The sequence below is a fragment of the Zootoca vivipara genome, chromosome Z, assembly GCF_963506605.1.
Source record: "Zootoca vivipara chromosome Z, rZooViv1.1, whole genome shotgun sequence".
Taxonomy (NCBI): Eukaryota; Metazoa; Chordata; class Lepidosauria; order Squamata; family Lacertidae; genus Zootoca; species Zootoca vivipara.
Window position 1 is genome coordinate 36,858,477 of NC_083294.1, and position 24,284 is coordinate 36,882,760.

At 39.9% G+C, this 24,284-nt stretch overlaps 1 protein-coding gene across 3 annotated transcripts in view; it reads left to right on the top strand.

Annotated features, from left to right (window-relative positions):
* The window catches only part of LOC118083705 (THO complex subunit 2), a 61,525-nt gene that overhangs the window by 8,500 nt on the left and 28,741 nt on the right, over positions 1-24,284 (top strand). For all 3 annotated transcript variants that reach the window (XR_004692422.2, XM_035112439.2, XM_060270426.1), the window contains exons 2-12: positions 709-752; positions 2,906-2,997; positions 4,568-4,619; positions 6,860-6,930; positions 7,513-7,634; positions 9,224-9,357; positions 9,797-9,963; positions 11,352-11,444; positions 12,668-12,823; positions 22,284-22,456; positions 23,359-23,554. Coding sequence is in view for 2 of the 3 variants with exons in the window: in XM_035112439.2 (XP_034968330.1) it covers positions 709-752; positions 2,906-2,997; positions 4,568-4,619; positions 6,860-6,930; positions 7,513-7,634; positions 9,224-9,357; positions 9,797-9,963; positions 11,352-11,444; positions 12,668-12,823; positions 22,284-22,456; positions 23,359-23,554 (1,300 nt within the window). In the remaining variant the exon portion in view is untranslated. The remainder of the gene's footprint in view (positions 1-708; positions 753-2,905; positions 2,998-4,567; positions 4,620-6,859; positions 6,931-7,512; positions 7,635-9,223; positions 9,358-9,796; positions 9,964-11,351; positions 11,445-12,667; positions 12,824-22,283; positions 22,457-23,358; positions 23,555-24,284) is intronic.

Consider the following 24,284-nt stretch of genomic DNA (forward strand, 5'->3'; position numbering starts at 1 on the left):
AAACAATTAGGATGGTGTTAAACAGGTAGCCTTTGCCCTTGCTCTCCCCATAAAGTTGCTCTCCCCAAGGGGATTACTCCCATTTGGTTTCAGCCCCTTCTGGGGTGCCAGTTCCCACATCAGCCCAGGGCTTTATATAGTCCCCACTCCCCTGGTAGATTGAGCCCAGGTGGACTGTCAATAAGTCAGCAGTGGGAGAAGCAGGTTAAGTTCTATCTCTGACAGCCAAAAGTGGGAAAAGGCTAGCTTCCTCAAGAACAGGAATCCAAGCAGATGTGGAGAAGGGCCAGGTTGAAAACTCCCCTCCACCACTGATTGGTGTTGCTGCCTCGGTGGGTGGGTTATAGGACCAAGGTATTAATGTATTTGTTTATCTGTGATCCTATCTTTAGCATCAACTTTCAGTGTAATGTATTATTGAGTCACAAAATTTTGAATATTATGGAAACACAAAAGTTGAGTTAAGAAATGTCAGCTGTTCTTAGAGCCAGTTGCGGGAAATGAACCTAACGTTTCCCTTCCTAACTCCATTGAATTATGGTGTTCAGGTTGTCCTGAATACTGCTTGAATTATAAATAACAACAAATGTGTGTAGTTTGTTTGTTTAAAGCTTGTGTATTCTACCACACAATCAAAAATAATAAATTTTCAGGAGGCAAACTTTCTGGGAACTAAGATGCTAAAAATTTCATTTCATTTCGTTTTAGCTTGCAGCTTTGTCGTAATCTGTCTGAAAATGCAACTTTCAGAGGTAAGTAAATACATTTAAGGCTTTTTAATAAAAAATAATGAAAGTAATCTCTAGTTATAGAGATCAGGATCTACAGTGAGGGGGGGGGGGAAGTATTTGATTGCCTGCTAAATTTGCCTGTTTGCCCTCTTGATGAAGAAATGACCAGACCATAATTTTAATGGTAGGTTTATTGTAGCTGTGAGAGACAGAATAACAACAGGAAAACCCCCAGAAACCCAGAAGACAAAAGTCAGTGATTGATGTGCATTACAATGAGTGAAATAAGTATTTGATCCCCTATCAACCAGCCAGATGTCAGGCTACCTTGCTCAAGACAGCACATGTACAGGCCCTTCTGCAGTTTGCCAATGCACATCTGAATGACCCAGAGGAGAACGGGGTGAAAGTGTTGTGGTCAGATGAGACCAAAATCAAGCTCTTTGGCATCAACTTAACTTGCCGTGTTTGGAGGAGGAGGAATGCTGCCTACAACCCCAAGAACGCCATCCCCACCGTCAAACATGGAGGGGGACATATTATGCTTTGGGGGTGTTTTTCTGCTAAGAGGGCAGGACACCTTCGCCGCATCGAAGGGACGATGGACGGGACCATGTATTGTCAAATATTGGGTGAGCACCTCCTTCCCTCAGCCAGGGCATTGAAAATAGATTGAGGATGGGTATCCCAGCATGACAATGATCCAAAACACATAGCCAAGGCAACAAATGAGTGGCTCAAGAAGAAGCACATTAAGGTTCTGGAGTGGTCTAGCCAGTCTCCAGACTTTAATCCCATCGAAAGTCTGTGGAGGGAGCTGAAGGTTCAAGTTGCTACACGTCATCCTCTAAATCTTACTGACTTGGAGAGGATCTGCAAAGAGGAGTGGGACAAAATACCTCCTGAGATGTGTGCAAACCTGATGGCCACCTACAAGAAAGGTCTGGCCTCTGTAATTGCCAACAAGGGTTTTGCCACCAAGTACTAAGTCATCTTTTGCAAAGGGATCAAATACTTATTTCACTCATTATAATGCACATCAATCTCTGACTTTTGTCTTCTGGGTTTCTGGGGGTTTTCCTGTTGTTATTCTGTCTCTCACAGCTACAATAAATGTACCATTAAAATTATGGTCTGGTCATTTCTTTGTCAGAGGACAAATGGGCAAATTTAGCAGGGGATCAAATACTCCCCCCCCCCTCACTGTAGAAACTTTCAAAACTAGTTGTGTGCCTTCAAACTAGTTTTAAACATGATTTTTGTATAGCAGCCATTCCACACCACATAGCTAGCTACTTTTCAAATGAACATCTTAAAAACATTTTAACCTATGCATGGAAAAGTTTATTCAAAGAAGAAAGTATATACAGTCCCAATAGTTGTATGCCAGCCGTTGGACTAGTCTGAGATAGTGATCACTCATCCCAGACTACTGTTAAAAAAGGACAAACTTTATCATGAATAAAAGACAGGATTTTGGAGCAATACCTGGTCCCTATAATTTACTCAGGAGGCACTCAGTGGTGCTGTGGGTTTATATTCAAATAAACCTGAGATATGCCTACTTAATTTGCTTCTGCCTATGGTAGAAGGAAGTAGGATACAGCTAATAAGTGTGAGGAGCTTCCTTCACTCCTCTAGAAGTTTCTTGAGGATGAAGTAACGGTGCAAAAGGTTAAAAATGAGTTAAATTAAACTTATCCATTAGTACTGTGAGCGGATCACAGTTCTTAGCACTTTTTTGTTTAAGCAATGTTTTCTTATGGCAATAGTAACGGATAAACTTGAAAAGAGACCATTGAGCGTGTAATATATAAATTTGGTATATTTTTGGATCAGAGCTCTTGCACAGTCTCTTGGGACATTCCCTTTTGCAAGCCTTCTTGAAACCAATAGGAACTGTGCAACAGCACACTGCTCTGATACCTATATATTAGACATTTTTCACCTTTTATCAAAAACCTGTCTTGAAATCATTTTTGGCAAAAAACAGGTTTTAGTGAAAAAGAATTGGATTGAAATCTATCTTGGTAATATTCAGCCATCATTTGAACGTAATTGGAAATAACAAAATGAATTCTGTGAAATTATTGTATAGGAATGCTATAAAATACCCTCATGAGAGTTTAAAATTACATAATTCAGCACAATTTCCCCCCCCCCATGTCTTGCAGGTATCCAGCAGGCTTTATATGAGCTTGCATACCATGTTGTCAAGGGAAACCTAAAGCATGATCAAGCATCCAGTGTCTTTAATGATGCAATAGTAAGTATACTTTTGTGGTACCTATTACCAAAAATTTCTTAGTTTAACACTGTTTTAAATTTCCAAATGAAAGTTGGAGAATGGTTTTCTGCCACAATTCTGTTCTTTGTGCCAGAATGTTCTAAGTAGGAGGTTTGAATGTCAGGCTGACTACTAATAACAAAATCTGTTTCTGATTCATTTTGATGTAATTATACTATTTAAGGTTTGGGGAGCAGAACAAAAATGAGGTGGCTTATGATTAAAATTTCATTTCTGTGTTTTAATTAGGTGGTCACTATAGTGGTACCTCTGGTTGCAGACATGATCTGTTCTGGGGTGCTGTTTGCACCCTGAAAAGTCCGTAACCAGAGTGGCGCTTCTGTGCATGTGCGAACCATGCAGGACAAAACCTGTGTTCTTAACTTAAAAAATGCAATGTGAAGCTTTTGCAAGAAGAGGTATGACTGTATTCTTAGTCTAAAACGAGTTGGCAAACTATGAGCCACGAGCCGGATCCAGACCAATTACCCTCAGGATCTGGTCTGCAGACGTTTCGTGGATCGACGATTCTGTTGTTAATTTTTTTCCATTAACTTTTTTTCTGGTGCAACCATTTCCTCCCCCAGTGCCATTTCCCCCCCTTCTCCCTCTCACATACGCTTCCTCTCCCCCCCCCCCGGGCTTCTCCCTGCCCTTCTTCCTGGCCTGCGTAGTGGAGGAAGGGGGCTGGGGTGAGCTGGCTGAGCACCATTTTGGGCAGCGCCTCTCCGGAGACAGCCCTTTCGGGCCTCTCCCACCGCCGCCGCTGCGAGCTTCTGCTGCTCGTAAGGGCAGGCACAGGAGCCGCGGTTGGGAGAGGTGCTGCGCTGTGCTCTGCCAACCATGGCTCGTGTGCCTGCCCTTGCGAGCAGCAGAGGCTGTTGTTGGCGGCGGCGGGACGAGCAGCCCAAAAGCAGCCCTTACAAGGACAGGCACAAGAGCTGCGGTTTGGAGAGTGCAGTGCCGACAGCAGCAGCATAGGTAGGCAGGGGGAGGGGAGGGGCTGGGGAGAGAGGGGAAGAGAGAGAGGCCCCCTCTGCTGCATGTGTGTGGTCTGGCCCGCCACAAGGTCTGGGGGATGGTGAACTAGCCCCCTCCAAAAAGTTTGCTGACCGCAGGTCTAACACAACTAAGGGTACAGTTGAGCCAAGCTAATTCAGCACATGTTTAAGTGCTATTGATGTGTACGGGATGAACACTTGTTCATACTTAACTTCTCCACTGAAATCAGTAGGATTTCAGAACATACAATTTAACCAGTTTCATGGCCTACATTTGAGTTTGAGAGTGAAGGGGATTTCACTTTGTGCTTTAAATGGTGTTTCTTGAGACTGCTGTAGTCACTGTTCTTAAATAGTCTGTTTTATAATAGCTTATAGCTGATGACCTCTGGATTATATTGCAGAGGCAATTTGCCATTGCTCTTCGGATAAAAACTAAAAGCATGTGAGACTTAACAGTTGTATCAGTTTTCCTTAGCTGTTGGGGCGACACTCTGATGTATACAGTTAAAACATACTGTACTCACCAAGCTGATTTCTTTTAATAGGAATTTCGGGATGACATGCCCTCCATTCTGGCAGATGTATTTTGCATTTTAGGTAAGCCCACCCCCCTTTACCTTCAGAAGCATTGTCACATTTAGTATGTAGCACCCAGGTCACCATGAAGGGATAAGGTTAACTTCTCTTGAAATAATCACTACTTCTAATAGCAAGCTCAGGTGCTTAGTGCTGATAACTGTGGAGCCAAAACAGGGGCATTCAGATACAAGAGGGACTATCATTATGCTTGGAGAAACATCAAGGTTTGCGGGAGTATAGTAAATGGGGTGGGGCGGGGAGAACTCACCCACACAAGTCCAATGAGGACCGAGTATGATCAGTGATTATGGAATGCTGCATGTCTATTGATGAGCGAAAGGGCAATAAGGGAGAGAAGCAGAATCAAAAAGTGTCCTAAAAGAGAACAGGTCTGGCTGGAAATTTGAACAGGACAACTTTACATTGCACTGTTTGTGTCAAGTTCTTGTTGTTCGGAGTGTTTTTTAACCAGTTTCTTACAACACGATACTTTAATTTGTTTTAGCAGATATTGAAAAGAAATTTGCTACCCAAGCATTATGCTTAGATAAGTATTTTGTACAGAAAAGCAGTCCAAAAATCACATATATTTTAGCTTACATTGTTGCTTGTACAGTGGTACCTCTGGTTATTCGTTCCAGAGGTCCATTCTTAAACTGAAACCGTTCTTATCCTGAGGCGTGCTTTTGCTAATGGGGCCTCCCACTGTGCGCACGATTTCTGTTTATATCCTGGAGCAAAGTTCGCAACCAGGAGCAGCTACTTCCGGGTTAGCGGAGTTTGTAACCTGTAGCGTTTGTAACCAGAGGTACCACTGTACATGTAAAGCAAGTTTCTGCAGCAACCTCTGAGTACTGTATATGGTTATGCTGATAGAATAAAATGCTTATCCAAAAGCATTAATTCCTAGCTACCATAAAATTAGAGGATGATAATCCACTAACCAAACAATTATTAAGATTTAATGTGACTATCTTGGACCATTCTATGTTAGTGATTTCTAAAGCTTGGTTATTATTCAGCAATGAACACATTGTATTCTATACAGTATCTGAGTAATCATGGTTTAAATAAATGAAATTAGTTATATGCTAAGTTTGGTGTCATTATTTACAGTTTTTTTGATGCCTTATAGGTTTTCAAAGCATGTTCATGGGAAATTGTTTCCTATTCCTGTTTTCAAATTTATTCAAATTAATGTATTAAATGTTGCTTACCAAAAATGGTTACAAATTAGAAATATGAAGAAGGAGAAAAAAACTAAAATTATTAAAAGGAAGGCATGTGTATGAAAAATAAAATAGTCTTAGACTTTTGCAACCTTGGCAGTTTCTGTTTTAACCGCAGATTCTCTTTATAGGCATAATGTTTGCTAGTTGTGTTAAAACATTGCAGGGGAGAGAAAATATGATACAAATCTAGATGTAGGCAGGTTGTAAATCATGTCTGAAATTATTTGTCTTATCAGGTCCTGAGCTAAATAATGATTAGATTTGTGACTTGGTCACAATTGTGTGATTAGATCTGTGAATATACAAGAGTGTTAGTATCATTAGATATAGCTGCCAAGTCTACCACTGAAAAATGCGGGATCAGCAGCAGTGCGGTGCTGGAAGTCGCTTCTATGCATGTCTCGACATGCGTAGAAGCAACTTCCGGTGCCGGCGCTGCCCGATTTCCGGTGCCCAGATATGGGCAGAGCGGCACCCGAAATGGAGCCTCCCTGGCAGGTAGGAAATCCAGGGGATTTCCAGGATTTTTTTTCTATTCGGGATAACAGTGGGAAACGGATTAAAATCCGGGGGTTTCCTGTGAAAAACGGGAGACTTGGCAGCTATGCATTAGACTGCAGTTGGCAAACCTGTGCACACTTATGTAGGACTAAGCCTTATTGAATGCAGTTTTCTTCTCAAGAAGCATGCACAAGATGGCACTATTAAGTAATTCTGGGCTTTATTTAAAATAAAGCTGCAGGGAATAGCATTCTAATTTAGGCTCGGGGAATGAGCTAATCTTACATTTACTGTATTTAATAAGAAACTTCTAAAATCAATCCTTATTACTGGAATAGCCAACTATTCCTGTGAGCCAAATTATACCTATCAAACAAGTACTCCGGAAACACTAAATTCTGGGGTAGTTTGATAGGCATATTTTCAGGATATTTTCTGAAATGAAAAATCACAGAACAGAAGACTCAGAAATCAGGCAAATATTGTTGATACATTATACCAATTCATCTTGTGTTGTTTTTTAAGATATAGAAACTAGTTGCTTAGAAGAAAAAAGCAAGAGGGATCAGTTCATGCAGTTGGTGTCAGCATGTTTGGTAAGTTATGCTTCTGTATATTTTTTGCTTTAAAAAAAGGAAAATGTTGAGTTTTAGGTGGCGATGTCAAAATTTCTATGCAGGGTATAATTAGATTGCTGATCCCTACATTTTAGCTACATTTTCGTTATCCAGATTTAATGCATTTTTCTGAGACAGGCCATTTGTGAAAAGATGACAGTCTCCAGTTCATTTTGCTGCCCTCTTGTGGAATTTATACAGTTCTGCACAAGTGAAATGTAGAATTTCACCCCTTGAAACTTATGCTTAGCTCTCAGTTCACTGCTAAACCTGTGTCTGAGCTGTGCCTCTTTAGATTATAGGTGGGGTTCCAAGTGACTGAATGTTTTTCTGTCGTCTCTCTCTCTCAGAAGTACCATATTATAGAGAGAAATCTAGGCTAGAAACCTCCCATTTTCTTGCTAGGAAGGCTTTTTTGTACCAAGAAACGTTCAGTCACATGAGTTTCACCAGGCTTGAATCTTCATGTCTTTAATTTGAATTATTTTTGTTTTCATTGTAAGATAACCAAAGGTCAGATGCTGCAATAGATAATGTCTATTGTGTTCTTTTTCCACTCAGTACTTGGTTTCAGATACTATACTAAAAGAACGTCTGGACCCAGAAACATTAGAATCATTAGGACTGATCAAGCAGTCTCAGCAGTTTAATCAGAAATCTGTGAAAATCAAGACAAAACTTTTGTAAGTACAAAACTAAGTTCCAATTGAGTGTATTCCAACAGCTTTTTAAAATAATAAGTTCGTCCAAATGTTTATTTCCTGTCTTATCAGATTGTAGAACTTGTGGCTGCAGTCCAAACAGCCACTTGTACAGTACATACCTGGGGCTCATTGAAATACTGTATGCAGATAGGAGTTGCAAATGGCTTCTTCCAGCTGCATTATTTTGCATCTATTAAATGCTTATACTGTATAGAGAGGTTCACCAGTCTTCAAGTAGTGGCTTTCTGTGTGGTGTCTGTGTGAGAGTGAAAAGCATTAATATGTGTGTATGTAACATCATACACAAAACTTTGGATCTAAATCCTTTGTCATCTTTGACACAGAAGTATCTCATGACTGTAGGAATACCTTGCCCTGTTTCAAAGATAAGTTTCACTCTTTATTTTGGAATTAATGTTAAATGGTTCTGTGTTCATAATATTGTACCGTACACGGGCACCAGGTTTTTGCACTGTGAGATCAGGAAATGCAGTTCCTCAAATACAGTATCTGAAAATTTCAGATATTTCATCTTGAGCATGATGTACTACTGTATGTGTCTCTCTGGCTGCATTTTAGCCAAAGTCTTGAACCATTTAGGCTAAAAACCTTTCTCAGCGACCACATTCAGCATGCTGGGCTGAAGCTACAAGTTGATGCATGTAGCTTAAACACTTTTATTTCATTGTTGTTCTTATATTATTGTTACATTATTATTATAATCAGTGAAACAAAACATGGAGCAGCAGACTTTGTGTCTGAACCAGTGTTTGTTTCTCTCCAACAAGCCATGAATTCTTTTTTGGATTGCTGCTGAGACATCCGTTATTTGGTTTGTTTCACTACTCAAGCAAACTAAGAACACTTAAGCAGCTTGTATCAGCATGTAGCTTATACGCAGTACAATGGAACCTCGCTTTATGAACACCTCGGTTTACGAATTTTCGGTTTACGAACGCTGCGGACCCATCTGGAATGGATTAATTCACTTTCCATTACTTTCAATGAGAAAGTTTGCTTCAGTTTATGAACGCTTCAGTTTATGAACAGACTTCCGGAACCAATTACACCCATGCTTCGGGTTAAGTACGCGTCACGTTGAGTACTCCGCGGACCCGTCTGGAATGAATTAATCCACTTTCCATTACTTTCAATGGGAAAGTTCGCTTCAGTTTATGAAGGCTTCAGTTTATGAACAGACTTCCGGAACCAATTGTGTTCATAAACCGAGGTACCACTGTAGAGTTAAATCAAGAGTGGGAACCTTATGCCCTTCAGAAGTTGCTGAACTACAACTCCCATCAGCCCTAGCAAGCATGGCCAAGGGCCAGAGATGATGATAGTTTTAGTTAAGCAAACATCTGGAGGGCCAAAGGTTCTCCATACCTGGGTTAAATAGACCATATAAACGAATTCTTAAATTGAATTAAGTTTCACATCTAAGGAAACGTAATATGAAAACCTAGAGAAATAAATGCCGATATGATCAGTTCAGTATTACTGTAAGTACTGGCTTTAATTTAAAAATGTAAACATGTTATCTTTGTTCTTTATTCTTATTTCTGTAGTTATAAGCAACAGAAATTCAATTTATTAAGAGAAGAGAATGAAGGCTATGCAAAACTGATTGCTGAACTCGGCCAAGATTTATCTGGCAATATCACCAGTGAACTGATCTTAGAAAATATCAAATCTTTAATAGGTAAGGCAAATACACTGGCATGTTGACATTTTTCCTGGATATGATATGTCTTGGATTTAACCCAATGCTAATTTTAATTTATAAACACTTCCGCCCCCCAAAACTGAATGTTGCCTGGTTTTGAACATTCAGCCCAACTGAAATTTTAGCCATGTCTCTATAGTTTCTAAGGGAGGTATATGACCTAAGTCACATTCCAAATAGGCCCGCTGTAACTTAAGTTAGTCAGAAACAACCCTTAATTCTGATATCTAGTCCTGTAAAGACACAGGGCAAATTCCATATTCCTGTAAATGTACTGATATTGATGTGCCTAATTATGAAAGACTGTTAATAAATTTCTGTTTAGAATTGATAGAAAACATTTTCTGATACAGCTAAAAGGGTTGTTTTAGTTGCCTTAGGCAGTGATAACTTTTTAAATCTTTTTTTTTTGTAGGGTGTTTCAACCTCGATCCTAATAGAGTGTTGGATATTATTTTAGAAGTCTATGAATGCAGGCCAGAATGTGATGAATTCTTTGTACCTTTGATAGAATCTTATATGTATATGTGTGAACCTCAAACACTCTGCCATATCCTTGGATTCAAATTCAAGTTTTATCAGGTAATGCAGGTATTGGTAGTCTAAAATTCATTGGTATTAGTGTGTTTTTCAGTTACCTGATGCTTATTTTCTTAATATGAAACATTAGTCTGAATAATTTTGTGTCGGATCCAGTTAGTTGTACTTAAGCTTAATTGAGTTGAATGTGAAAAGGTAATCATGGCTAGCTTTTTATGTTTACTTGGACCTAAGGTTTTAATGAGCCTCATAGCTTTAAATCAGGGTTCCCAAACTAAGGCCCATGGGCCGGATGTGGCCCAATCGCCTTCTAAATCCGGCCCGCGGACGGTCTGGGAATCAGCATGTTTTTACATGAGTAGAATGTGTTCTTTAGAATGCATCTCTGGGTTATTTGTGGGGCATAGGAATTCATTCATTATTATTTTTCAAAATATAGTCCGGCCCCCACAAGTTCTGAGGGACAGTCGACCGGCTGAAAAAGTTTGCTGACCCCTGCTAAATGTTCATGCTGCTTAATGAGGAGCTATGCAGATCAGCTTATAAATATCCTTTGTGTTTTCCACTCCTTCAAATTGTTTTATACAGTTCTTGTCTTTAAACAGCACAGAAATACATTTAAAAATGTTTACCTTAGGATAAAATGTTTTGAAAATGTGTACATTGAGATAAATTGAATACATATTTAACAGAGTGCTTTTGCATTAAGATTGCAAATCAGTGCTGAATAGTTTTAAGCATCAAACCATGTGAAATTGGCACAGAGGACAACATACCGTGCATTCTCTTATCACAGTCCCACACCAACCCACAATATGTTTGGAAGTGCCAAAAGGGAGATGAAGCAAACTCCTCCCTCCCCAGTGATGGCATTGCTAGGATTTGAGTGCTTTGTACTTGGGAGATGAGCTCATCTTTCTCCCGTGGTGAAGGTTGTTTATCTTCTGAGCCTGACAAGTCTCTGTGATGGCTGATCCTTATCTCCATCACACCATTTTGCCTCTGAAGCTGTTGCTCACAGTTTCTGGCTCAAGCAGAGGGGCAGCTGTCGCCATAACTGGCTCTACGGAGGAGATGAAAAACGTGGGTGTAGGGAGAGGTGAACATAATCCTCTTTGTTCTGTTCATCGTCTCTTGTGATCCCCCCTCCAGTGGATCTGTTTTTTGCAGTCACACTAGGCTAATTCATATTATAGAAGTTATTACAGCAAATTAAGGAAAATTGAACTGTCAGAAGATTAAGCACTTAGACTTTTTTTTAAAAGCAGTGGTAATATAACAACTGATTCATTCACCACGGTGCAAGTTCTTGCATGCAGATGCCTTCTGTGTTAAACCTCCACCCTCTTTACCTTTGTATTAAAATGGAGGACCCTCTAATGTTCTGTAACACTCTGAACTGCCTTTCTAAAGCTATTCTTTTCTTTTAGGAGCCAAATGGAGAGACACCTGTTTCTTTGTATAGAGTTGCTGCAGTACTTTTGCAAAGCAATCTGATAGATTTGGAAGACCTTTATGTACACGTAAGTTATTAATTTTTCTTGAAGTGAAAACTTCTCATATGAATTATTTTTATTGAGATTGTTACTTGTGGCTTACAAAAAAAAAAAAACCCCAGTATCTCATTGCTAATTTCTGTGCACATTTGCATTCTGGACTGTTCATGTAGTTGCTTATTGGTAAGTTTATCTCAGTGTCAGATCACAGGGGAAAACCAGGATCTTGTATGTTTGTCTTCCCCACTGTAGAAGATAAGGTAAGCATTGATTTCAAGGATGTTTTGCAGTTGCAAAAAACAAATTTCTCTAAGGGCACATCTCGAACATCATCTCTTTATACTTTTTCTATTGACTTCAGTGGATATAATGTGCAATAGACGCTAAATGTAAGCATTTTGTTTAAATTACTGTTTTTGACTACCTAATGTGAGTTCTTATACTTAAGTTTTTTCAAAGCTTTTTTTAAATGGGTAGGTGTTTGAGGAAAGATTAATAAAAGTTTTGATGTTTTGTTAAGAAAACCTGCCATAAAGTCTATGATATTTGTGAAACACTTAGGTTTGTAATTTAGATTTTAAGTAACAAATTGTAAGGCTGATTATGATCTCTCACAATAAAAAGGTTTTTTTCATTAAAATTTGTAAATAATTACCATTCTCATACAATTTACGCTTTGTATCAAACTGCCCCATCCAGTGTATCAACGGGCCCCGTAGGTGAGGCAGAATGATACAAAACCCATTTTTTTTACTCAAGTCATTATATTTTCATTATCTTCCAACTTTAAAGGTTCATTTTGATTGCTATTATAATACTGATTAGTTATGCCATGCATAAAGCAAAAAAATTATTACTTGACTCATTTTTGTTAAATAAAATATGAGATTGAATTTTTCTGCATCAATCTGCCCCGCCTCACCCTAAATCAAAAAAAAAATCTGATTTATTTTTCTTTTTCTTTTTTAAAAAACCATTGTTTTAAATCCACTCTGGCTTAAACTGGTTTCTGGCTCAGACATAATGAGGAACTGACACTAATAAACCATATATGTACTTGATAATGGGCACTTGTGGCGGGAGGGGTAAGGATGTAGCCCAGAGGCACAATACTTGTTCTTAATCTCGTAATCTTCAGCTCCGGTATTTCAAGTATCTCTTTTAGGGAGTTTTACTGAAGATTACAGTAGGCATCTGTATTCACAATTAAGTAAAACATCTTTATAAGAATCTCCAAATTGTCTCTTTAGCTCCTTCCAGCAGACAACACTATTATTGAAGAACATAAACGAGAAATTGGAGAAGCCAAACTAATTGTGAGGAAGCTTACAGTGGTTGTATTATCTTCTGAAAAGACTGAAGAGAAAGAGAAGGAAAAGGAAAAGGAAGAGGAGAAAACAGAAAAAGTAAGTTCTAAGGATATTTAGAGTTGTAAATCTAGCACAGATATCCAGACACCTCAGTTGAGCAGAACTTAAATAGCACATTTTTTGCAGTTACAGAAATTTATTTTACTGAGAGTTTTTTTTTTTGGGGGGGGAATATGCAGCTGCTGAAAAACAAAAGAACTTGTAACTAATTCAGAGCTCTTGGACAAATCTGATAAGCTGTGTGCCCATTAAACCCAAATTCTGTGATTAGAATGAACAGTTCAAATTCAGTATTTATATCTTATCTGCTTTCTATATTCATCTTTTTTAAAAAAAAAAATGCTTTCTAAAGAGACAGTGTGGTGTAGCATATATTTTGCATGCAGAATGACAAAAGTCAAATTTCTAGTTAAAAGGATCATGTAGATAATGAGGAAGGAATGACCTGAGACAGAGCTGCTGTCAGTGAGACATAGTTGGCAATACTGAGTAGATGGGCAGGCGGGGAAAGAGTTTTGTATGGTCTTCAAAACCAGTGTGCGGGTGTTTGCAGCATTACAGAGCAATGCAACAGCAGGGCGGGGAGAACCAAAGGTGGACAATCCAGTTTCCCCAAACACACTACTGGGCTTGTGGCAGCAGAGCAAAAGCGGGAAGAAAGTGGCAGTATTGATCCTCTTTCCAAGGTTTTGATTTTTCCTTTAGCAATATTGCTCCCATTGGAAACAGTAGGAGAGAGAATAAATATACCAGCTCCAGGGCTGGTATGTTTCCCTCCATTTTGTGGCCATATCAGGGGTCATTTTTCCTGTCTGCCCTCAGCCAAGCCTTCTTTATACTTCTGTTGAGGTTAAAGCTCTGATGTTGGTAAAGCAAGTGAGATAGAGATAGAGTACTTTATTACGGCCATAGGCCCATATCAAGATATCAACACAAAACAATGTACATCGTACAACAGAACAAAACAAAACAAAAGTAAACAAAATCAATTCCATTCATAAAAATCCTATCCCTATAAATATTACAAAATTACAATTACAAGGTAAAAAATATCACTTAGATCATCTGGTCACCACTATAAATCAAACATTAGGGCAAAAAATCAATAATCATAAAGTAACCCATTTTTCCTCTTGTAGGATAGAACTGCAATCAGGTATCTAGCTACAAGGAGTGATCTACTTGGCTCATTATCCTGTAACAGATATGTTACCTGGGATTCCGAAGTCTTATCCAAAGTTTCAGATATTAAGGGGGATAAAAATCTGGTCCGAGGGACCATGTGCAAGGGGCAACAGAATAATATATGATGGAGGGATTCTATGGATCTGTTGTCACATGCACACAGAACTGAACTCTGGCCTTTCGAGAACCTATTATTCACAACATTGCAAGGAAAGACATTAAATCTTGCCTTAATAACCTATGGGCCTCGACTGATAGGGATGTCAAATAAGATGGAATCTGCGGGGAGGGCACTATGCCGAGGTTCGATGGTGAACAGGTACCACTTCGCATTATGACATTTTGCTGGAGGTCCATCTCCTCTAGTTTTTGCTTGAGGGTTCTTTTAGCTGTGACAAGGTCTAGTTTCAACAAGTCCGAAGGGGACAGTCCATAGGACACAATTTTAGTATGGATCGTTTTTGCCCAGGGACTAGGAAACTCATCTCGCCAAAGACATTGAATCAAATAACGATTCGGAAGCCTGTACCACAGAGACAGCCAATAGCATAGAATACGCCTCCAGAAAATAGTTTCTAGAGAGGAGATTTTTAATTCTAAGCGAATGGCTGAATTACTGACACACTGAGGCAGTTTTAATAGACGTCTCATGAATTGATTTTGGATTACCTCCAAAGGCCTTAAATTTACTGCGGCCCCCCTATAGTGGTGCGGCATAGGTCATTGTCGCGATCACTTTGTTGTTAAATACCTTCAAGGCGGATGGAACATGGAGAGCCCCGTCAGAGAAGAAAAAGCGCAAAAGCGCGAAAGAAAGGGCTTTGGCCTTATTTAGGGTATATGCAATATGTGCTTTCCAACACATATTGTGTTGGAGATAAACTCCTAGGTATTGAAATTTAAAAACCTGTTTGATAGGTTTCCCGTCTAGTTCCCACTTATATGATTTTCGACTTTTGGAAGAAATTAGAACTTTGGATTTAGATTGGTTTATGGTGAGAAAATTGGATTTACAATATGAAGCAAAGTGCCCTCCTAAGGCCAATTCTCGAAAAAGAGAGGAGCACTGCATCGTCTGCGTAAAGTAATAGTGGGCAGCGGTAGTTTGCAAGGCGGGGGGCGTGGATGGTTATTTGGGATTCAGCTAAGGGTGCCCTCATATCGCTAATGAATAAATTGAAAAGAAGAGGGGCTAAGATACACCCTTGCCGGACTCCTCTGTTGATGGGTACAGAATTTATGAGGTCACCGGCAGGGGTTATTCTCACCCTGGCAGCCGACCCTTCGTGAAGTTGAATCATTAGCCATAATAACCTCCTATCAATTCCCCAGTGTGCCAATTTTTCCCAAAGTAGCCTTCTGGGAATACTATCAAACATGGCTTTGAGATCTATAAAGGCCGCGCAAAGTTGGCCTCGAGTTGGAAAAGTATATTTTTGAGCTAGATGGTACAAAACTAATACATGGTCGGTAGTTGAGTGATTTGGTCTAAATCCTGCTTGTTCAGGGCCTATCAGTTGTTTTTCGTCAGACCATTGGACAAGTCTGGTTAACAGGAAGCGTGCATATATTTTCCCAATTATTGACAAAAGACTGATGTTTCTATAGTTCCCCGGATCAGCTGGGGAACCTTTTTTGTAAATTGGAATTATAATTGCATCCTTCCATGTTTTGGGTACAAGTCCAGTTGCGTTGATGGCATCAAAAGTAATAGCAAGGATTTTTGCCCACCAAGCAGGATGGAGTTTAATGGCTTCCGCCGGGACCAGATCGGGCCCGGGGGCTTTACAGATCTTAAGTTTAGCGATTAAATCCAAAATTTCATCCGGCTCAGTGGCAGGCCAAATAGGGAGGTGTTCAAACAGATCATCAAACGTATAGGTCTTGGTTTCTGTTAGCGCAAAATATTTCCTTAAAAATAGTTCCCAAACTGGGGCAGGGATGACTGTTAAGGGGTACTTTTTAGATCTTCTATTAACGAGGTGCCAGAATTGTCGTGAGTTTTGGGATCTGGAGGCGACTATTAGCGCTTGCCAGTGATTTTGCTGCCACTTACGCTTGGCTATTTTCTGAGCCTGCTTGTATGCAGTTTTGGCTTGTTGATAATTCGGGGGTAGTACTAGGGCGCCAGAGAATTTATACTCATTGTAGATAGTGCAGAGGTGCTGTCTAGCTTGTTTGCATTGCGAGTTAAACCAGGGAGCACCAATCTTGTATTGGGTCCGGTTAACTCGGTGGGCCGGTACTGTGAAGAAGGATGTGAGATCTTCCATAAACAAAGAAAATGCATTAATGATTTTATCATGTCCATATGAGTCTAGATTTGAGGCAATGTGAGATTGAACTATCTCTTTTTGGAAGAGTTCCATATATTTTTGGGCCTGAGTTGGAGACCATTTTATTCCTCTCACTTGTGCTGCAGCATTTAATCCTATATGTGTGGGATGTGTAACCGGGTGCTAATCCATTGAAAGTTTGGCAACCAACGGGAGGTGGTCACTCAGTTGGACATTTTCTATTTTAAAATAAAAAGGATTTGAAAGTAAGTCTTTAGAAACTATGAAATAATCTAGCACACTGTTTGTAAATGCGCTCAGGTGGGTGAATTCACCGGGGATATCCGGAGGACAGTTACCATTTAAAATGATTAAATTTAAACGAATTATCATTTGGTATAAAAGGACACCCGCTTCATTCACTCTGTTATCTTTTGACCGCCTCTGTACATAGAGGGATAGATCCAGATTTTGGTGGCCAGGAGTAACCCACCACTTAGCCTTACTTAATGCCTCCCAGTTTGCAGCCGTACGAGCATTAAAATCACCTCCCAGTGGTAAAGCAAGTGATGTGAAGGTTTCCATAGCAGCAGGGAGCAGCTTCACAAGGTCAGATTTCTCTGTCTGATGGCAAATTTCTCTCTACACTTGGAGACATCCTCCCAGTGACCATAGAGCTGCAGCTTTTTTAAAAAAATAAATAATATATTTTTATTAAAGATTTTCTTGGTTTACAAAAGTATATATGCATTGCCTCTTTTTTCAGGTTGTAGTCTTTCTTACAGATCAGTTACATTTGTTATTAGAGCTTAGTGTTGAGTACAGTATAAGGTTGGAGAAGAAGAGAGGGGAGAGGAGGGGTGTATATTCTTTTGTATAGTGTGCCTGTGGGGTTTTGTGTCAGTGTCAACTGGGTAGGTTCTCTTTCTATTCGTATATTACATTTCCTTGGCAGTGAGAGGTATTGGGGGGAAGGGTGTGGTTGGCTGCAGTGGGATTTGTTTGCATTTTTGAGTGGGGAAGGACGTGTTGGGTCAGGTATGCCAGATTGATTTGTATGCTGTCGGTGGATTCTTGTCGTTGTCTTGTTGGGCTGTGTATGTGATAAAGGGGAGCCGTACTGGGGTGAAGGCATCCTTTTCTATTTGTCCTCATGTCAGTTTCAGCTTATTGATTAGCATTTCTAGTAAGGCTGTTTCCCATACAATTTGATACCATTGGTTCATGTTTAATCCTGACAGGTCCCTCCAGTGTCTGACTATGAGGCTTCTGGCTGCTGAGAGTAGGTGGGTTATAAGCTCTGTATAATGTGAGTGGTCATTATGATCTTGAAAGATGTTCAGTAGGGCCAGTTCTGGGGTGAGTTCTAATACCTGTTTAGTTATTTTGCATACCTCTTGTAGGACTGCTGTCCTGAAAGGTTGGATTTTAGGGCATTCCCACCACATGTGGAGGTGAGGCCTCTCCAGCATTTTGGTGAGGTTCCTGGGCGTATCAGCACCAGTTTTTGTGGTGTTAAGTATCACTTGTAGATGAGTTTGAGTGAGTTCCCTTCTTTTGGCTGATATGGACTTAAAAGGAGGTTTAGACCACATTCTAGTCCATTGGAAGGGATTAATTTCATAGCCTATGTCGTGCTCACATTATTCTTTGAAGCAAAATAAAAAAATTCCTTCAGTAGCACCTTAAAGACCAACTAAGTTTATATTTTGGTATGAGCTTTCGTGTGCATGCACACTCATACCAAAATATAAACTTAGTTGGTCTTTAAGGTGCTACTGAAGGAATTTTTTTATTTTGCTTCGACTCAGACCAACACGGCTACCTACCTGTAATTATTCTTTGATTGTGCCAAGGAGTTTGTGGGATTTTGGAGCAGTATTTTGTATATTGTGGATGCCATCCCTTTATCATGTCCCTCTGCTGTCAGGAGAAGGTTTGTGAAGGTGGTCAAGGGCCTAGTGCTTGTTGATTTTACTGCTGAATTGTTTAAGAAAGCATGTAGTTGATGTATTAGCCAAGGTATTTGGATGTCCCCTAGTTTGTCTTGCATTTTTTGTGTTGGTATGAGTTTGTTGCTTTTGTTGAAGACTTTTAGACAGTGTAGAGTCTTGGCATGCTAGGTTTTTATCTGAAGGCTTTGTACTGCTTGTTGGAATAGTGGGTGATAGGCCAGGAGGGTTAATGGTGATAGGAATGGGAACTCCACTTTTGGAGTTGGGTTGGGGGAATTCAGATTGGGAGGGTTTGGAATAAATAGGTTAGTTTTGGGAGGGTGATCATTTTGAACATGGCTATTTTGTCTGAGAGGGTGAAGTTGGTGGTGTTACATTTCCTCAAGTTTATGTTGATTTGTTATCACAGTGGCTTGTAATTGTGGAGGTATAGTTTGTTGAGGTTTCTGGTTATTGGAACCCCATGGTACCTGAATTGAGTGCGGCAGTTTTTTTATCCTTGTGATGTTGGAGAATTCCTTTTGGGTATGGGGGGTGTTGAAGCTCATAGCCTCAGATTTTGCAAAGTTTAATCATAGTCTGACACCATTGCAAATGTGTCGAGTTCTTTAGATAGGGTGGTTGCTGTTTTATGGGGTCTGGTGATGTGACCATTAGGTTGTTTGTGAAGAACCCTAGTTTGTAGGTTTTACCTTTTATTTCCACACCCTGCTCAGAGTCGGATTGCTAAGGGTTCCAGGGCCAAGATGAATAGGAAGGGAGACAGTGGGTATCCTTGTTTTGTGGCTCTTTGGATTGCTATAGTATTGGAGTCCATATTCTGCATTTTCCTGAGGCTTGGGAGTAAATATGTTTGAGGGTTTGTAGGAAATTGGGGCCAAATTTCATGTTAGTTAATACTGCAGATATTTCCATTCTAAGCAATCAAAGGCTTAAGGATGTCTAGGGACACGATCATCAGTGGAAGTATGGTTGTTTTGCTGTGTTTCCTAATGGGGTCTGTTATGTTGCAACCAGGGAGAAAGCCTGCCTGGTCCGGGGCGATAAGTTTGGTAAGGAAGATTTTTAGGTGGTTAGCCAAGATTGATGTGAGTATCTTGTAGTCTTGGCTTATCAATGAGATTGGGTGGTATGATTCTACAGTGGTGCCTCCCTTAACGAAGCCCTGCTTAACAAAATTTCCGCTTAACGAAAGGATTTTTCGAGTGGAGGTTGCCTCGCTAGACAAATTCGTTTAATGAAAAATTCGTCTAGTGAATCGCGGTTTCCCATAGGAATGCATTGAAATTCAATTAATACGTTCCTATGGGCAAAAAAAAATTCAATGCATTCCTATGGGATTCGCTAGACTAATTTTTTTGTTATAAGAAAAGACCCGTGGAACGAATTAAATTCGTCTAGCGAGGCACCACTGTATTTTGAGACTACCTTTACGTGGTTTTGGGATAGAGACTATTTTATGATGTTACTAAATTGGTGAGTCATGTAAGGCATCCGGGGTTACCGATCTTTTTTTGTTTGTAGAATTCTGCTGTATATCCATCTGGCCTGGGGCTTTGTGTGGTTTCAGGTTTTTGAGTACCGTCTCTATTTCCTCTGGGGTTATTGGGCTTTCCATGAATTCTTGTTCCTCTGCAGTTAAAGGTTGGCATGATCAGCGCTTTTAGGAATCTTCTAATTTCCTGTTCAGGTGGGTTGTGGGTGGTGTATAAATTGGTGTAAAATTCAGGAAATTCTGAGGTTATTTCTTTGGTGGAGGATGTTATATTACCTCCTTTTTAGTGACACAGTGTATTCTTGTTTTCAGTTAGTTTATCCTGCATCTGTTTGCTAATAGTCTGGAGTTCTTCCCTCTATATTCGTAAAAGCGTTGTTTAGAGTATGGAATGTTAATCATTGTTTTATTGATTTCTTGAGAGTCAATGTCCCTTCTATTTTGTACTATGAGTTTAAGGAATTTTATGGCTGTTTGATTGTAGTATGATGAGAGGGTCATAATGTCTTGTTCTAATTTACCAATTTTTGAAGTGGTTTGTTTTTAAGGGATGCCTTCTCCTTTATACAGGTTCCTCAGTTGACCGCTTTCATTGTGTCCCAAAGGAGGGGAGTTGTTTTGTCGCCCACATCATTGTCCTTAAAGGAGTTTTAGAGTTTTCAAGAGGCTCTCAAGCTAGTTGGTTTGTGGTTGGGATGGGGTAGTTTGTGCTTCCTCTCCTATTTTGAGGGTAGCTTCTACTGGGGTGTGGTGTGGGATTTTAATGTTACCAATGTTGTTTCTACCAGGGGGATCAGGCCTTGTGTGAGCAGAATGCTCTCCAGTTTGGACATTGTGCCATGGCATCCAGATTAGAATGTGTGGCTGGAGTCTCCTGGGTTTTTTCTCCCCAGGCCTATGATTTCTTTTTTTAGCATTTTCAGTAGTTTGTAGGAATCTGAGGAAGGCTGCCAAGAGGGATTGCTTCCCCTTCGGAGAAGGAGAGGAATTATGTTTAGTGTTTTCTGGATGAATTCCAGTTTTGTGTTTGGCTGTCTAGTACATATCCCTTTAGGAAAAAACGAATCTTCCTTTTTTGTCTTTCACCACTGTTGTGGCTTTAAAATTTAGGTTTCTACCCTGTTTCTCATATTTTAAGACATACCCATAAAATAAGCCATAGCAGGATTTTTAAGCATTCAAGGAATATAAGACATACCCCGAAAATAAGACATAGTGATAGGTGCAGCAGCAATGCCGGCCGCGGCAGGAGGAGAAGGAAAAAAATAAGACATCCCTTGAAAATAAGCCATATTGTGTTTTTTTGAGGAAAAAATAAATATAAGACATGTCTTATAATATGAGAAACACGGTACTGAGTATTATGGTTACTCCACGGGCCTTTTCTGAGTCAGGTGCTACCCATTGTTGAGTGGGATTCGCTCAGAAGTTTGATTCCTTTGGGTGGATTGTATGCTTCTTGTAGAAAAGCAATGTGTAGTTTCATGGTGTTTACATACGAGGTGATGCGTATATAAACACCATGAATTAAGAATTAAATTTTTTAAGGCTAACAGGAAAAGGAAGAGAAACAATATCTGGTATTGTGGAGGTGATTCAAGTTATAGCATGAGATAAGAGAAGAATATGAATGAATACACACACACACACACACACACACACACACTATTGAGAATTGATGAGGATATATATGTATATGGATGTTTTTATTTGTATATTCAGAGGCTGGTGCTCATAGGCTGGTGCTCGACTGGGGGTGGGGCTCCTTGTTGCTCTTTGCTTTGTTTTCTGCTCAATTCTGGAGGCCTCCAGGCCCCTTATCTCTGCTGGGCCAGGTGCTCCTGGTCCCTGCGTGGTCGAGGCCAGGGTGAGGGGCTGTGGGTTCCACACGGCTTTCCTGGCTGTCAAGCCGGGCACACCTGCCCCCAGGTGTGGGGACCGGCTAGGCAGCGCAGTTGGCACTGGCAGTCCTCAGGAGCTCTGTGTGGCCATGATGCTCGCCATCTTGTCTCGCTGGAAGTCTGGTTGCGGTTTTAATTGATTAAAACTCATTCCTTTTTCATATGCTATTAATCAACTATGATTTCTTTTAAACAAGTGAGAGCCCTAATATTTCCCCCCAGTTGTACGTAAGAGATGCAAATGTGCATAGAAATATAGATAGATACTTTATTGTCATTGTACTTTAAATAGTACAACGAAATTGAATGCCCTCCCTTAAAACAAAACAAAAGCACAGTTACAGTCATACACATACACTTACTATTCTGTTACACTGTCTTTGTTTAAAGTTGTGGCTTCCAAAGTTTTTACAGTGTTGGAGGAGAAAGTCGCTTATGTTTCCTTTTCCTTTTGTGTTGCATATTAGCTCTGCTTCCCTTCTGAGGCAGGTTATTGTGCATGTCTTGAAGGGCTCGGTTTAAGTTTTGCACATTTCACAGTAGTGCGGTAGTCTGCAAGTGTGGGTTAGTGAAGAGCAGTAGTTGGAAGATGGAGGATTGGTATGGTAGTTCTTCCTCTTACCTTGGGAGGATAAAAACCTTTTTCTGCACTAAACAACCTTGCATGCCTGCTTATCTTTTCAGCCACCTGATAACCAGAAACTGGGCTTATTAGAAGCAATGTTAAAAATTGGTGACTGGCAACATGCACAAAACATTATGGACCAGATGCCTCCATTTTATGCAACTTCACACAAGCCTATTGCTGTTGCTCTTTGTCAGCTCCTTCATGTGATGATTGAACCTCTCTACCGAAGGTAAATAAATTGAATGGATGATATGTGCACTGAGAATATTTGTACAAGCTAACCATGCATAAGTCTGGCTGTGATTGATTGAAATGAGCTCTTAACCTTTGATTCATCTGCGGAGATGTTAGAAAATGATTATGAACTTACTAAAAGCTCACACATGGTGCCCAAAGCTAGGAGGCCAATGAGGCTGCTTGTTGTTTAGGGATGCCAAGTCTGAAAATGAAAACAAATGTACTAATACCTAGGTAGGCATTGTCTGTGTTAGGGCCTAGTTTCAAACTTTCTATTCTAATGTGTAAAGCTAAAAAAGGGGCAGGTGGATGGAAAGAGATCCAAAAGAAAGAAAGAAAATCCTGCACAGTCACTCTGTCCCTTAGTAGGCAACAATAGCAGTGTTGCTGAAAAGGTCTCAGCAGAAAAGCTTTTTCACAGTATGATTTTTTGTTGCAATATTTTTGCTTGGTCTGGTGTTTTTTTTAAAAAAATAGTTCTATACCTGCACCTCTTGTGCTACATAGAAATTGTTTGCAGAAGTTGTTATCTGAATGCATATCCCTTTGCCTAATATTCACCAGGTCCTCTATTTTGGGGTTGGTTGTGCATTATGTGGAGTAAATCTGACAAGTGCACGGGTGTGGCAATTACAAGTAATGCACAGAAACTGTAGAAGAAAGTACTTTGATATGTTTAAAGTGCATTGTATAAACTGTGGAAGAGCCATAGCTACTTTGCATGCAGAAGGACCCAGGTTCAATCCCTGGAATCACTGAATATCCCCTGTCTGACACCCTGGAGAGCTGCTACCAGTCAGTGTCAGCAATACTGAGCTAGATGGACCAATGGTCTGGCTCGGTAAACAGCGATTTCCACTGTTCCTAACTGTAAAACCTGCCTCTTATTTACAGAGTTGGAGTACCCAAAGGTGCCAGAGGGACACCAATTCTTCCTTTGCAAAACAAAAGAGCACCCAAGCAAGTAGAAAGTTTTGAAGATTTAAGAAAGGAAGTGATCAACATGCTTTGTTACCTTGGCCCACATCTCTCTCATGACCCCATATTGTTTGCAAAAGTAGTGCGTCTTGGAAAAGCATTTATGAAAGAGGTTGGTAACCTTATAGTTAATAAACAAAATTTCCTAAAAACTGTTTCTGTGCCCTACAGAAGTGTATTTTGTAGCTTTGTACATATTAGCATGCATGTGTGGGAGACCAAAGAGTTCCTGAAAAGATTTTAAAAGGAAAATGTTGATAGCCTAATCTTGTCCCTATTTAAAGTGAATGGTGTTAGCGTTCTGAAAGTTGAATAACGATAGGAGATTAGATTCCTTATTAAACACAAATAAGAAACAATTACTTACAAACTTTATATGCTATTTTATAACGAAAGATTCCTTGGCAAACTTACAAGATAAAATTCAACTAGCTAAAGATTACTTGACAGTAGCATAGAAAGTAACAATAAAAAATGATGCAGCCTAAAAAACAAGAAGTGTAGAGTAAAATAGCAATAATTAAAACAGGATTTTAAAAAGTTCTCTGGAGAAGACGTCAGGATCTGAGTTGGCACATCCGGGAAGAGGTGATTTTGAACTGCCCTGAAGTCCTTTAGAGCCCTTCATTGCTTGGTTATTCTAGCATCAAACCCCAAAGATCCTGAAAAATAAAGGCAAGCCCAGATATGGAATGGAAGCTGGTGGAGATCACTAAGCTTCAGCATAATGTGTTTTTTAATGCCCAGTCCTAGTTAGTTCAGAGTATGGCAGCAGGATTGTGAGCTGAAGTGTCCATACTATTTTAAAGAAGGCCTCATATACAACATATTGAAGTAATCCA